Source organism: Mus pahari, chromosome 14 (genome assembly GCF_900095145.1).
Source record: "Mus pahari chromosome 14, PAHARI_EIJ_v1.1, whole genome shotgun sequence".
NCBI classification, from domain to species: Eukaryota; Metazoa; Chordata; class Mammalia; order Rodentia; family Muridae; genus Mus; species Mus pahari.
In genome coordinates, this window is record NC_034603.1 from 61,694,268 (window position 1) to 61,709,288 (window position 15,021).

General features: G+C 41.3%; 2 protein-coding genes across 5 annotated transcripts in view; one reads left to right on the top strand and one right to left on the bottom strand.

The window, feature by feature from the left end:
- The first annotated feature begins 299 nt into the window (after nt 1-299).
- Nucleotides 300-4,198, top strand: Ankrd40cl (ANKRD40 C-terminal like). The gene is made up of 3 exons (XM_029546607.1): nt 300-339; nt 2,862-3,022; nt 4,055-4,198. The coding sequence occupies exons 1-3, from the start codon at nt 300-302 to the stop codon at nt 4,196-4,198; spliced, it is 345 nt and encodes a 114-aa protein (XP_029402467.1).
- A 1,712-nt stretch (nt 4,199-5,910) lies between these two features.
- Nucleotides 5,911-15,021, bottom strand: part of Luc7l3 (LUC7 like 3 pre-mRNA splicing factor) — a 36,583-nt gene continuing 27,472 nt past the window's right edge. The window contains exons 9-12 of one of the 4 annotated variants that reach the window (XR_003845136.1): nt 14,368-14,528; nt 11,518-11,658; nt 10,784-11,412; nt 5,911-9,957 (exon numbers count right to left, since the gene is read on the bottom strand). Coding sequence is in view for 3 of the 4 variants with exons in the window: in XM_021212252.1 (XP_021067911.1) it covers nt 11,237-11,412; nt 11,518-11,658; nt 14,368-14,528 (478 nt within the window). In the remaining variant the exon portion in view is untranslated. Of the gene's footprint in view, nt 11,413-11,464; nt 11,659-14,367; nt 14,529-15,021 lie in introns of all 4 variants that reach the window. The other 3 variants (XM_021212253.2, XM_021212254.1, XM_021212252.1) reach the window with 3 other exon arrangements.

The window sequence follows — 15,021 nt, forward strand, 5'->3', positions numbered from 1 at the left end:
GAGGCTTCCCAGGTGCCTGTCTGGTTGATGGTACTCAGACCAGAGCAAAGGACTCCATTCCCACCCTGAACTGTATTCAAGGGTCAGAGCCTAGGAGGGAGTGAGAAGCCTTGAACTTCAGTCTCCGCTGTCACATGGCACACCTAAGCCTGTGTAGCTAGCAATAAATACATAACCTTGCCGATATTACAGGGCCAGTAACAGAACATACTATCTTACTGCACAGACTTGTGTTGGGGCACTAGGACACTATTTGGCTGGACTCTGATATATAACGTGAGAGGGAACACTGATCTGTCATGGAGGAGCCTGAACAGGGTATCAGGGAGACGCTGGCAGGTGAGTCTGGATCATGTCGTCTTCAAGGGGAGCCGTGACAGAGGGAAGTGGGGAAAGTGGTGGCTACTGCTGTAGGCAGTGGGCCAGTCACAAACAGAGCAACTGGGCCAAGGGTTCTGTCCCAGGACCAGCTAAACAAATGCAAGCAGCAGCAGGCAGAATCTGGCACTCACTGGTGCCAAGGGGGCCTCCTGAGCACTCCTTCTTCTTCTTGTCACCATGTGAACTAGGGCTGACTAGGTTTTCCTGGTTCCAGGTTCAGAGCAATCACACACCTTACTCCAGGTGTAGAACTGTGTCAAAGGATGCATTCAGACCCCAATTTGTTGCCACTCAGATTTGGGAAAGTTCCTGGATGAGTTAGCAGAAACTCACAAACCCATTGCTCCACTTACAAACAAGTGTAAGATACTACTTGGGACAGACTTCAGCCTCTGGGCACAGGGCTGAGTCATTCCATGGCAGAGGTTGGAAGGGCAAAGACGGCCTCACCCGGAGCATGTGACACTGCAGTACAAGCAGGGCTTGCATTTGGAGAGACCCAAAGCATTGCTGGCTTGAAATTATTCAACTTCTACCCTGGCAAGTGCTGTTACCTCATGTGGGTACCACAGTGACTCTCACCTGCCCCTTCTGTCCTGCAAAAGCTCATTCAACTCTAAAGACTCTTTGGAGTTTTGTTGTTTCTCTTGTGTTGGGAATCAAACCCTCAGGCATGATGTAACTTCAGCCCTATAAGGTGGGGTTTTTGTTGTTGTTGTTGTTTTAAATTGCATGTGAGTATACTGCTGCTGTCTTCAGTCATGGTTGTTGAGTTACCATGTGGTTGCTGGGAATTGAACTCAGTTTAGAAGAGAAGTCAGTGCTCTTAATGGCTCTCTCTCCAGCCCACCCTACAAGGTTTTTAAGGAAGCTTTTTTCTGCCTATGGGTTTCTGGACCTTTCTACTATGTAGCTTCACTAGAGACCTGGAAACAAAACAGTGCATACCAAAAATACCAACAGAAACAGAAGAGCATACATAGATTACAAATATTCCTTTCCCAGATTAGGCACCACTTTATAATAGACTTGGCTTCATGATTTGGTAATTAAGGGAAAAAAAAAATCACTCACGGTTAAAACCAGGGTCCATGGGATGGCCAGCTGCCACATAAGCCCAAGACCCAAATCCAATCCTCAGAGCCCACTTAAAAGGTTTCACACAGGTACCATGGCATGCCCCACCCAGAAATAAACCTTTATTATTTTTTTAAGATTAAAACTAGTCCTTTCCTGGCCTACCCATGAAGGGAGAATAGGCTTGGGTGGGGGGAGAAGGAAGCAGGACCAGCCAAGCACTGGAACTACCACTTTCTCAGACCATCTCTTTCCTAACTCTCCCAGGTCAAAGTAAACAAGGCATCGGCCCACACTTGCCGACTGAGCCACAGGGCAGACCTGACAGCACCAGTCTAGGTAAGGCCTAGGCTCTTGGACCACGTTGTCAAACTGCTCACCACATGGCTTAGCATCACTCTAATCCACACAGTCCTTGGGACAGTAAACTGTCAAGACTCACATTCAATGTCGCACAAAATATTACTGAATCACTAGCTCTTAAGGGATGCTGTTAAGAATCACACTAAGTGATTGGTACCTCAATAAATATTTCATAATAACTTTTCAAACAGCCAAATATCCCAACTGCTACACTGCGAGTGTCTTAGAATATCCAATGTGCTTTCCTTTCATATGTATGGGTGATTTTCTGCATGTATGTATGTGCACCATGTGTGCCTGGTACCCTGAGGCCAGCGGATCCCTGTAACTGGAGTTACAATAGTTATCAGCTATCATTTGGGTGCTGGGAATGGAACCCAGGTCCTCTGGAGAAGCAGCTAGTGCTCTTAACCCACTAAGGCATCTCTCCCGTCCTCCATTACGTATTTTAAATCTCTAAGAGCTAAAAATATCAGAGTATACTTGCTGTACATGTATTTAGTCCCCAGTCCTGAGACAGGAAGATGCCAGGTGTGGTGTGCATGCCTGTCATTCCAAGGCTGAGGTAGGAGAGTCCAGAGTTTCAGGTCTGTTTGGGCTATATAGTGAGACCTGCTTTTAAAGACAAGTGGGGGCTGGAGAGGTGGCTCAGAAAGCTGGGTGCTTACAGCTCTTCCAGGAGTCCAGTTTGGTTCTCATCTGGCAGGTCACAACTGACTCTAACTCCAGGTCCAGAAGATCTAACACTTTTGGGGCACAGGTACCTGTACACACACATGGCATTCAAAGACATATGTCTTTTCCAAATAATTAAACAAAAACACACCTTGGGAAGACTGGCTGGCATCAAACTGCAAGCTCTATTAGTAGTTGGCCAGGCGGGCACAAACTTCGGCACATCTGCAAAAACTCCAAGTATGCTTATGGTTCAATTTTTAGGATCATCTTTGTTATACCTGATGTTAACAATCTTTAAAATGGGTATTTTATCTCTTTAAAACTATGCTGAATTTATGGGTGACCAGAGCTGGTGCTTAAAGTAAGAATTCAGGATTCCAGAGAAAATGACTTCATTGAAATTGAACTGCACAGACAAGAGTTAAGTTATCAGAACCTACTCCAGGTGAGCTGCTCTGAACTGGGGATTCTCCCAGAACAAGTGGAGAAGATGAGGAAGCTGCCAAACACACTGCTCCGGAAGGTAGGTCACATACCACCGCTGGCATGATTCTGGTGAAGTGACACAAAGCCAATCATTCAGTTTTATGTTCCAAGCCAAGTTTTAAGATGCTGGAACCTACGGGAGAGCCACGAAGTAACTGGGACACTTTCAACCAGCCATTTCTACTCAGTTCACAAACCTGCTTGAGCAGCAGGTGACCCTGCAACTTAAGACTTTTATTTTTAGCTGGGCCAATCTCTGGCTAATAGACAATGTTGTCCTTTGACTAGAACATGCTCTGCACTTACTGCCTAGCAATCCACAGAAATGTTTCTTTGAACTTTATTTTTTTAAAGACTTACTTATTTAATGTATATGAGTAAACTATTGCTTTCTTCAGACACACCAGAAGAGGGCATCAGATCCCACTACAGATGGTTGGGAGTCACCATGTGGTTGCTGGGAATTGAACTCAGGACCTCTGGAAGAGCAAACAGTGCTCCTAACTGCTGAGCATCTCTCTAGCCCTTCTTTGAATTTTTCTCCCCACGAAGAAAATGTAGATCTCAAGTTATAATATCAGGTTTGATGCTTTAAGATTTTTTTCTTCCACAAGCTGGCCAGTGGTGGCACACACCTTTAATAATCCCAGTACTTGGGAGGTGGGTAGATCTGTGGTCTTATAGTCTAAGTTCCAAGACAAAACCCACCAAAAACCTTCCGAAATGCCTCTGGCCTTTTTATTGATGCCTCAGTTCTTAATGATGGAATCTTTGTAAATTATCATTAAGTCACAAGATAACCATACTTTCCAGATAGTGTTAATATCAAGCTAGGCATGGTGGTACACACCTTGATGATCCCAGCACTTGGGAGAAGCAGAGGTAGACATCTTCGAATGCCAGGCGGAGACTGTCTCAAAAAAAAAAAAAAAAAAAAAAAAAAAAAATTCAACTGCTCAGAGTTCCCATGGAGAGACAAAAGCAAATCTGAAGTAGCTGTCAGTAATAGTTTGCCTTCTTCCTGTGACTTACAATTTTCTTAAATCACTCAATCTTTCCCATCACGTAGGACAAAGACATTCAAAGACTCCAGGACTTTCAGGAGATAGAACTCTTGGTGAAGAGTGGAAACCCTGACTGGACTCAGCACACAGCATTACCTCGGACAGAGACACCATGCTACAATAGTAATGCTGCCAAAATGACTTACTAGCTCCGAAGGGTCTGCAATAATTTTGTCAATAATGAGGCTAGGCCCACGTGACAATTTGGCTAACCAAATGAACTTTGGAAAAAATGTCATCTGCAACTTCTTAGTAGGAACTGTTTGACAAGCACATGGCACCCATGGGGCCAAGTTTATTTGGAAGTGCTGAAGCCCAATCCTGACACCTGATCTGAGTAAATTAACTTCTCCAGCCTGAGACAATCTGTGACAACAGCTCCCATCACTGTAGTCGGTGGCAGCTTCCCTAGCTTCACTCCAAGACTGGCAGTCATTATACCCCAAGCTGCTCTTCTCAAACCCACTTGTGGTAGCTATTAAGTAACTGTCACTTCATAAGCACTCAGCTGTAACCCGCCTATATCACTCACCATTCCTCTTTGCACAGCCATTGCTCCTTGACTAGTGTCACCTCTGATCCTTATGAATTTAGTTAAAACACCAGGGCTCCCCATAGACCACAACAGTCCATTTGCATTCCTAGCAGCTGAGCTTAGAGGGAAGGTAAAGGACACACAGTAGGTATTACCCATACCCAACAATTGTTACAAGGGGTTTTAAAACCATGCTGGCTAGCTCCAGTGACTCAACAACAGCTAATTGTGACTGGGCAGGATGAATCCTCAAGTGACAATTCTCTTGTGTTCCACTTTCAATAGGAAAATTTAGGCAGGAGCTCAAGGCTGCTTAGGTTAATAAATAGCTAAAAATCATTATTTGTAAAATGTTAATTGTTTTCAATTAATCAATTTTAATTGAAAAACAACTTAGTCAGGAGGCATATATTATCCTCTATCCTAATGGCAGAACCTAGTAGGGGCTATCCAGTGCCTAGTTACAGTGCAAATAGTAATCCTTTCATAAAGTTAACGAGCAAGTTCTTACCTACTCTAATAAGCATACTCCACTCAAAAACAGAACAGGGTCGGGCGTGGTGGCACACACCTTTAATCCCAGCGCTTGGGAGGCAGAGGCAGGTGGATTGCTGAGTTCGAGGCCAGCCTGGTCTACAAACTGAGTTCCAGGACAGCCAGGGCTATACAGAGAAACCCTGTCTTGAAAAACCAAAAAAACAAAACAAAAACAACAACAACAAAAACAAAAAAGACGGGGTGGTGAGGCTGGGGCATGGGGATCTATTAACCCAAAGGGCTCAGACATTCAGTGTAGTAGAGGGAATGACCCCAAACCTCCCACATGCTGGCATTACAGATGCACAGACCCTTTTCTGTATGCCCTAAGATAAAACCTGGGGGTTCTAGAGGATGCACAATTAGGCTTACTTCTTATCTTAAATGTATATACAGTCCCTGCACAGGGAACAAGTCCATTAAATAATTCTTAGGTGGAATGAACCAGGCAGCAGAATGAATGTTAGACTAAGATGTCCAGAACCTAGCTGGGTCAGAAGACTCCTAGCTGTGCACAACCTCCCTTGGCACTGCCAGCTACTGGCAGATGTCCTGGTGCAGCTCACAGCTGCAATGCTGCACCGAGAAGAGGGCAGCAGGCAATGGGGGAGGGAGCTGCACCTTTTCTCTTTACTGACCAACCCCAGTATCAAGACCTGTGCCTACATGCACATTGAGCTCACAGCTCCGTCCCCAGCTCACCTCGAAGTGACAGATTCTCACTGAGCAGGGCGTGGGGGAAAGGACTATAGAAATAAATGCTCACCTATGTGAACCCCACACATCTGCTGGTGCTTTTCAAGTCCTAATTATCATTATTTTTTTTAAAGAGTAAATGTTTTTGTTAACCTTCCTTGGAAGGCTGCTTACAAGTACCCATTCCCTAGCTGCCATTTAACAAAAAAAGATACCACATGTGTATGCCTTGTCTGTAGTGGTCAGGATTCTATATCTGGCCAAGTATGGCAGTGTACTCATAATCCAAGAATTGATGGAAAGATTCTGAAGGTCCAGACTAGGCTGGGCTAGACATAGTGAGACCATCAAGAATAAAAGGAGAAAGTGTATTTTTAAAATCTGTATGTATTGAGGTTAGCTAGCATGTTTATCAGTCACTACCTACACCAAGTCCTTTTCCCACTTAAAAAAAATTTTTTATTAAGAAATAGCATATATACAAAAGCACACAAACATACAGTTCAAAAAGAAAAAAGCCCATCGAGTTAGAGAAAGAGCGGTGGCCATTACTCTGAAACCCACTTTGCCCTCCAAGGTCATTCTCAAAGCAGCCGCTAAGCATGATCTGTATGTCAACTGTTTGTTTCACTGTCGTTTACCATGTATTTTTAACAGCCTGTTTTGACCTTTACCAAAGTGAATCATAATGGATAAATCCTTCTGTGGCTTGATTTTTGGGGACATTATTAAGTCGTGGTCATCGTCCAGGTCACATGCGGAGCTGAAGTTCATCTTCACGCCCGTGGAATTCCATGGTGGGGATGGGCCACGCCAGTTATCCACACAAATGCTGATGGGACCCGCCCAGGGGTTTGCAGGTTTGGGTTTTCTCTTCTTCATCACACAAGATGACATGAAGATATTTGTTCATCCTTCTCCTGGCAGCATGGAAGAGTTTTTCGAGTATGTACCTAGGGCTGACACTTAACTGTGCTGAACCGTTTCCAAAATTGTCCCTAAACAAACCTGTTGACAGATAACTGATCTACTTGAGATGGCAGAGGGAAAGAAATAGATCAACTGTGAAACTCGGAAATTGTATTTTAATAGAAAATCCATCATTCTGACACAATGAACATGCCATTTACCCTGTTTCAGCTTACTTGAAACGCACTTTTTAAAAGCAACACTTACAACTTCAAAGCACTGTGTCCTGTATCTCAAGATAAATGTTTCCAAATATGGTAACTGAAAATGGCAAATTCAGAACATATATGATGGACACCATCATATATAAAGACATCTATATTCCCACCATATATAAAAAGACATTTTATATTCCCACCTCCCACTTCCTGCCCCCTTCCCCAGTACTTGGAAGAAAGAACAGGCAACATCAGGATCTTGACCCTGGAGCTAGAAAGGAGCAGACAATCACGGGTAAGGGAAGACAGATACCGAATATTTTGCTGTTGCTTTTAAACCAAGAGCAAGCATTACAATTGCAGTTATCAAACAGGTTAAAATGCACAGCCATCTAAGGAGGGTTCTTTCATGAGCAAATAGAACCGAGTCAGAATGAAGGTTGCAAGCCAACCCTGAAGTGTCACCCCACAGAAGGTTCCATGCATGTAGATGACGTCTACAGCATATCCAAGCCCCTCACCAACTGCACCTATCTACCACCTAGATGGAGAGTCAAACCTTCTGACTGTATAGCCCCCAAATCTTTTAATTTGGTAGCTCAGCTCAAAGGGTATAAGGGTATGTATGTGATCCTGCCCACATTCAAGGTGAAAACTATTGTACCTAAGCAGAATACCTCAAACAATTTAACAGCTCCTGATTATAGAGGTACACAAGTGGTTTCAAATCCAACTGAAGTGTAGCTGGAGTCTGCTGCAGAGGCTGTCTACACTCTACAGTTCTCCACCCTCTTGAGAGCTACAAAGTAAAGCGCTATCAGTCTGAGAACTACTGAGTAAAAGCTCAGATTTTACAAAGAAACCTCTTCTTTCAGAGACACAGGTTACATAGCATAACTGAGACTTGCTTGAGAATACATTAAGAGTAGACGTGCATACACACAAATACACACATATACACTTGTGCAAGACCCCTCCCCACACACACTGAAAACATGCACACACATGGAACTAGCTATAGCTATGAGTATTACTGGAGATAGGTTAACAGAGATTGATTATATTGTTATACTTTCATGTGGTAAGTTCCAAAAAGGCATTTTTAAAAAGATCAACTAACTGCTTGCCCTGATTTCAAAATTAAGACTGGCTCTCCAAAAAGACATGATACAGACAATTCTCTCTTTCTCTCTCTCTCTCTCTCTCTCTCTCTCTCTCTCTCTCTCTCTCTCNCACACACACACACACACACACACACACACACACACACACACACACACACGGCAAATGACAGAGTCAGCTATTTGGTCTACAAAATAGAAATGCATTTCTTATAGTAAGTTTCCTAGCCTCTATACTGGACACTCTAAGGGGCAAACTCTCTCAAATCCTTTATCTGCATCTAAGTGTCCAGAAGATGCCTTTCACAGGAGCCCAACTTGCTGTCCTTCATTTATATTCACTGTTGAGTCTAGATGAGGCAGAAGAAAGCAATCTGGCATTTTAGTACTTGAGCAGATTTCTTACATTTCGTTCTTAATACAACAATGTCATCAAGCAAGCAAGCAGAGTTGGATAACCTGGTGTGTGCCAGACTGCTGCTGACAATTAACTTCATCTTCACCTGCCTCATCTCTCAAACCCTCAGAGACAGCCTCCCCACCTACTGCTCATCTCTAGATAAGCCGGGGAAGCCATAAGGGCTCTGTCCAGATTAACATGTTCTCATATAGTGCTTCTAAAAGTGATGGCGACATGATCATCCTAGTTTAGTATAGAGTATTTTACTTAATAAATTCTGCGATGACCCCTAACACACACTAGAAGGAGCACAGCAGCACTACAGTTAGAAAAGACAGAGCAGAGACCCAGTCTCTGTGCCCTAATATTGATCCACACGAGGCCATTCCCTAGATAAGCCATCTGCTCAGTTTCTTCACCTATAAACTGATGGCAGTATTGAAAACCTAAGTCACAAGGAACTGCTATGATATGTAACCACCTGTGATTGGGGTAATACTTTATACAGTCAATGGGGCTAGATACAAACATGCTGCTACTTCCATGTGAAATACCTGCTTTATTACTTTCCAGATATCCTTGTTATATGTACTACTCACTACATACACAGAAATATATACATTTATAACCAAACAAGACTGGGTTAAAAGAAATTACTAGTATAGGATTTAAAGGAAAGGAAGAAAACAGCTGAAAGTTCTAAATCCTTTTCATAGGTTGCCAGAGGAAGACACTGTGAGGTTATTTAGAACCTTTTACTACTAAAGAAACCTCATGGGTATAAAAATATATTGCAGTTCACTGTACACCTTTGCTATTGAAAGCAAATCCAAATTTTTTCATAACCAGCCAAGATTGAAGCACCATTAAAACATCAAACAGGAAGTTGTGTAAAAAATTACCCTTCAACAGGACAGGTTAGGAGAAGTTCACTACACCTGCATTACTAGTGTGCCTGGTAGTTAAAAACAAGAGAGCAGTTGGAGTCGTCACTTTATTAGAAAAAGAGCAACACTAAAGCCTTTCAATGACACAGACAATCAACTTTGTAACAGAAAGTCAGAGATACTTTATTTTCACTTCTAAATCCAAAGGCTAAGTATAGCAGAAGTGTAAAAATGGAATCCCAGTCTGCTTCACATAAGTACTAACGTGTAATCCTGTCTTCAAAGTCCAAGACTGAAAACTTGCAAGTAAACACTGAGCAAGCCACATGTTTAGGTAATATTTCTTAAAAAGTCTTAAAGAAAAAATATGATACAGGACCTAAGTTTTCAAAGTGGCATATGTGCTATTAACACATGTTCTGAAATCTGGTAGGTCACAACAGTCCTGAATTAATTTTTAATAATAATAATAATAAAAAAACCAAATAACTAACTGAGCTTTATACTTTTTTCTACGCCACTATAGCTTTCTTTCACCTCATTTTAATGTTGATCTTCACTTTATTCCGTTTTCAGTATTCTTCAAAAACTCTTCAACAGTAGTCCTACAATGCAAAATTTGGGGAAAATTGATAATTAGACAGCATATAAAAGGTAAACTTTTATGACTAAGTGTTGGCCCAGTCGCTAACTGCTAACCATGACACCGTGTATATAAAATGTATTGTTTTTACAACAAGGCATTGATCAGTGTGGTGCTTAGAGCCATGTACCTGTGTGTGCTGCCTATGAGTGAATGGTTCACACAGACAGAACTACACTGCTTTTCTAAAACAGGAATGCCACCAATAAATCAACTGATTGGTACTTCCTTTCATTAGGAATATTTCATCCCACGCCACTAGCCCGAAGATTGAACAGTTAGAGGTTTTAAGAATACCTATAAAACTTAGCTTGAAACAGTTCTTTAAGAACCCAACCTCATCCGAAAGTCAATCAGTTCTTTGTGTCACTGATCCAAGTGTCTGTCCTCGCTAGATGCTGTTGCTTTCAATGTCTCAGCCAGTGATTATTCCTCTATACTATGGCTGACTGGAAATTCTCCTACACAGTAGGAAACGTTAAACACATACCTCTTAAAGACTTGAGAATTGCACTGAATGTAACAAGGCGGGTAATATGAAGTGTTTATTTTATTTAAAATTCTTTAAAGATATCTAATTCTGGGCACCACTGCATCCCTACACACAGTTGAAAAAAAATTCCATTCTGTTAACATAAGATTTGTAAAATTTCACGCAATACACAAAAAAACCCCTCTGTGCTTCTTGTAAAGAACAAAAAGGATACACAACAGTTAAGCGTAAAGGTCACAGGCAATAGCATTCAAACACGGATGTGGGTAGAGAAAGGAGTACCTGGCATGAATACCTGCTTAGTTTGACTGAATCCTTGATTTCTAATTTGGCTTTTCATGGGCCGCTCACAACACCAACGCTGTGTGAGGTATGGTAGTCAGCTGCAATAATTCATAAACCCTACACTTCCATCAATCCAATGCTACTGGCTCTCGAGTTACAGAACAAACTGCATTAGAATGCAAGGCAATAAAGCAAAAAACTAGAAACATCCTGGACAAATAAATACTAGCAGTTTAATTAAAACAAAGTAGTCCAACATGTGCCTCAGAAATAGTTAAGTTTTAAAGCATATGTTTCTGCCAATGTACCAACACAAGATGGACTTAATACCAAAAAGAAAAAAAAAAAAAAACAGTTCAACCTTTTTATTAAAAAAAAAGAAAAGAAAAAGAAATGACAGCAAAATCCCTAAAAAAAAGGATAATTAACTTTTCAATGGCGACTATATTACATACGTGGACAGTTATTTCCAAAGAGGCACACTAATGGGGGCACGAAGTCTGCTACAAAATAGCTGAGACAAAACAATGTACCTCAAAATGTTTTGCAGGACTACACTGTCTTTTCCTTCAGAAGAGGCTTTTGTATGTCTTCTTACTCGGCTTAGCTCCATCTTCATCTGTGCATACTTACGCTGCACTGTCAAACAGTAACAAAAAGCCCTAATCAAAGTGAGAAACAATACACTTACCTCTGTCTGATCTGAGGTCTTATCAGATCAGTTTTAATTGGACTGAGTGTCACCTTCAGATTTAATGTCTTCACTGGTCCCATTGACCTCATTCTTAGTGTCACTTTCCTTCGATTCAGGGTTTGTGTCTTCACTCTGTTTTTCTCGACTACTGGACTTCACACTACTCTTTTTATCATCAGATCCCTTCTTTTCTGCCATAAAAGAAGACATTGACCATGGAATTTAGAGTGAAACACAACAAATATACTACTATTTAAAATGGGAAACATTGAGAGCAAAGAACCATTCCCCACGGCCCATGAGACACAGTCTGCAGAGCTCAGTGCTGTCAGCTGTAGATTCGAGGGAAAGGACAAGAGGACCAAAAAGAAACAGAAAATTCTCTCAAACTTGCTAAAGTCACCCTATAATTTACAACTTCAGTAAATTTCATTCTAGATAAAGACCATCCAAAGGCAACAAGAAAGGTACAAAAGACAATAAATACACAAAGCTGTTAACATGGGTTAAGTTGCAAAGGCAAAATGGCACCCAGAAAGAAATTTAACATTTAAATCACACATTTATTAAATAAAAGAATACTTATACATATTTAAATATCCAAGAGGGGGGCACACCTAATAAGAAAATGGAATCTTAAAAAAAAAAAAAAAAAAAAAAATTCTAAAAACCCAAATTTGTGTTTTCTGTAATGAGGTCTAAGAGGTTTTTTCCTAAAGGAAAAAAAAAAAATTAAAGCTGAGTTTGGAGGAAAAAAAAAAGGCAGCAGTTTCCAGCTTCCTCTAGAGTTGCATTAAAGGTAAAAAGCCCACATGAAGGAAAAGTGTGCATCTGCCTTCCAGCTGTACACGTACCTCTATAAAAGGATGCTGCAGAAAATATTAAACACACCTTTCCATAAAAGCTATTTTTCCCCTTAAAACTAAGAACAATTCATTAGTCTGACAAAGTAGCTCATGACAGAAGATGTCTGAAGAGAGGCACTCTCCACGGACAGTTGTTACAGACACAATACCAAACCCCTGGAAGGGGGATGGGAGTACAAACACAGTGCTATGGACTTGCAGCTTACATAAAGGTCCAGCATTTGTAAACAAGCAGAGCAATGTCTAAGTGGTTAACCATAAGACTTGCTTCCCAGCTGTCTGTCCACCTGTGGGAACTATGCTCTAACTGACCTTGTGGGAAAGTCCTCCCTTTGAGCCTTATGGGCTTCTCCGGTGCACAGGTAGCTTCAATGAGGAAGAGTCGTCTTGTTGCTCCGTAGAGGACTAGTAGTCCAAAAATCTTATCTTCTGGCCTATGTAAATATGGTAGATCTTAATAGTCCTAAGGATATCCATGTGTGTTGGATTTTAGAGTTATGGATTAAACAGAAACTCTCTGAACAGAGTATAGATACCTATGGGTAGAAAATTACTCCCCCTTTGTGGAGTTGTTGGGTGCTTCTGTTATGATTATATCACATGGAGCAGAGAACAGTCTTACTCATCTGCCATTATTAAATGTTTGTTAGTACAGATGCCTGACGCCCACAGGCCAGAATGCTATTGTTTGTATATTCAGAAGTGTCTAGAACTTCCGTAAACCAATAGACTCATCATTTCTAGAAGTCATTCTAAAGTTTACGTTAATGCTATAATGGCATGCCCAACCAAAATAGGCCTGATCAGTTTTTTTCAGTATCCAGTCTTCTCTTTTCCCTAGTCTCACCAGGAAACTTCAGAGTTTTACTAAATTCATCTTGTCTCAAGTCAGTAATTCAGGACATGTTTTTGCTTCAACACAAAATTATACAAATGTGTCTATTTAAGTGGCAAGACTGGAAAAGAACAATTAATAAAACAGAAATATGTGATCAAAAGCTCCACAAAACATGGCTGATTGATTCGATCTGACCTAAGGGTCATCAGGTGACTCTTCAACTCATCTTACTTACACTATGCCAAAGCCTGTCTAAACAAGACAGAGTACAAGAGGGGACTTCTCAAATAAAAGCACCAGCCCTTTAACAAACAACTGCATTTTAAATCACAGAAACAATGTCTGAATTATAATAAACGGAGGCATAGATACATAAATAGGCCTGTCTCTACTGCCTCAATCTAGGAAAAGCTCACATCTAGTGAGATAGCTCTAAGAAGCAAGTGTGAGAAGATGAGCGCCACACAAGGTCAGCTGTAACCCAGCAGCCAAGGACAGACACGTGGAAAGGACAAGATGGAACCAGGAACAAGGAGACCAGGTGCTCTCATCCTTAAAACCATACAATGCAAAACAGCCCAAATAATATAAAAACCAGAGATGCTAAAATAATTCCAAAATAAAATTAAGTTTTAAAAGGAGACCTTGATGATTAAAATCATTATCCTCTAATAAAGGTTAAAAGAAAATTTATTTATAAAAATAGGCCAAGGGCCAACTTTACAGTCCATTAATACCACTAACATAGTAAAGCAGCAGCTACAGAGAGCTACAGACTCCATTAGAGAGCAGACAGGAACAGCATGCGGATCCAGCACAAATGCTGCTAAGACACAGTGAGGTGTGTGTCCACCTTCTGGGAACACAGAAGCTAGCCACTGAGTTAATGACTGCTGTACAGTAGAAACAACGAATGATGTGCATACACTTTGGGAGACATAATGGAATATTGCAGCTTAAAATAAATGTAGCCAAATAAAAAAAAGTTAAAAAAAAAAATTCTACCACCTAATCATCCTCAACGGCAGCCCAAACTCAGAAAGTCTTTAAAAACCCTCAGGCTACCAACTGAGTAATGAGGCCAACTTCTGCTTTCACATCAGAGCAGGAAGAAAGAGAGCTTGGAATTGAGGACTGTCCCAGAGCACAGCAAGGAGGCACACGGGTCGCTGTCAGCACCTCTCCAGTAAACCAACCTTTCTCCTTGGACTTTCTATCTTGTTCTCTGTCCCGACTTTTGCTCCTGTGCTTATATGACTTTCGATCTCGGCTTTTTGACCGTCTTCGATCCCGACTGCGAGATCTATGTTTTCTTTCTGATCTGTCATGGCTTCTGCTTCTTCGTCGATCTCTACTTCTTAATAATTTAAAGAAAAAGGAAACAATTTCAGCTGGTATTACTAAAAGGACTCAGAGAATCACATATATTACTATTCAATAATAATTTAAAAGATTTAAGTAAAAGTTTCCCTTAAGAAACAAACAGCCGGGGCTGGTGAGATGGCTTAGAGGTCAAGAGCACTGACTGCGCTTCCAGAGGTCCTGAGTTCAATTCTCAGCAACCACGTGGTGGCTCACAACCATCTATTTAATGGGGTCTGATGCCCTCTTCTGTCATGCAGATCTTCAGGAAAACAGAACATGTACCATACACATAACTAAATAAATCTTAAAAAAAAAAAAAAGGGCTGGTGAGATTGCTCAGTGGGTAAGAGCACCCGACTGCTCTTCCAAAGATCCAGAGTTCAAATCCCAGCAACCACATGGTAGCTCATAACCATCCATGACAAGATCTGACGCCCTCTTCTGGAATGTCTGAAGACAGCTATAGTGTACTTACATATAATAAA

Excerpts from the sequence above, each read along its gene's own strand:
- Ankrd40cl (XM_029546607.1), top strand. The coding sequence starts at position 300 with ATGGAGGAGCCTGAACAGGGTATCAGGGAGACGCTGGCAG. Across the intron at positions 340-2,861 it reads TATCAGGGAGACGCTGGCAG|TAAGAATTCAGGATTCCAGA; the intron begins GTGAGTCTGGAT and ends TGGTGCTTAAAG. Across the intron at positions 3,023-4,054 it reads CAAACACACTGCTCCGGAAG|GACAAAGACATTCAAAGACT; the intron begins GTAGGTCACATA and ends CCCATCACGTAG.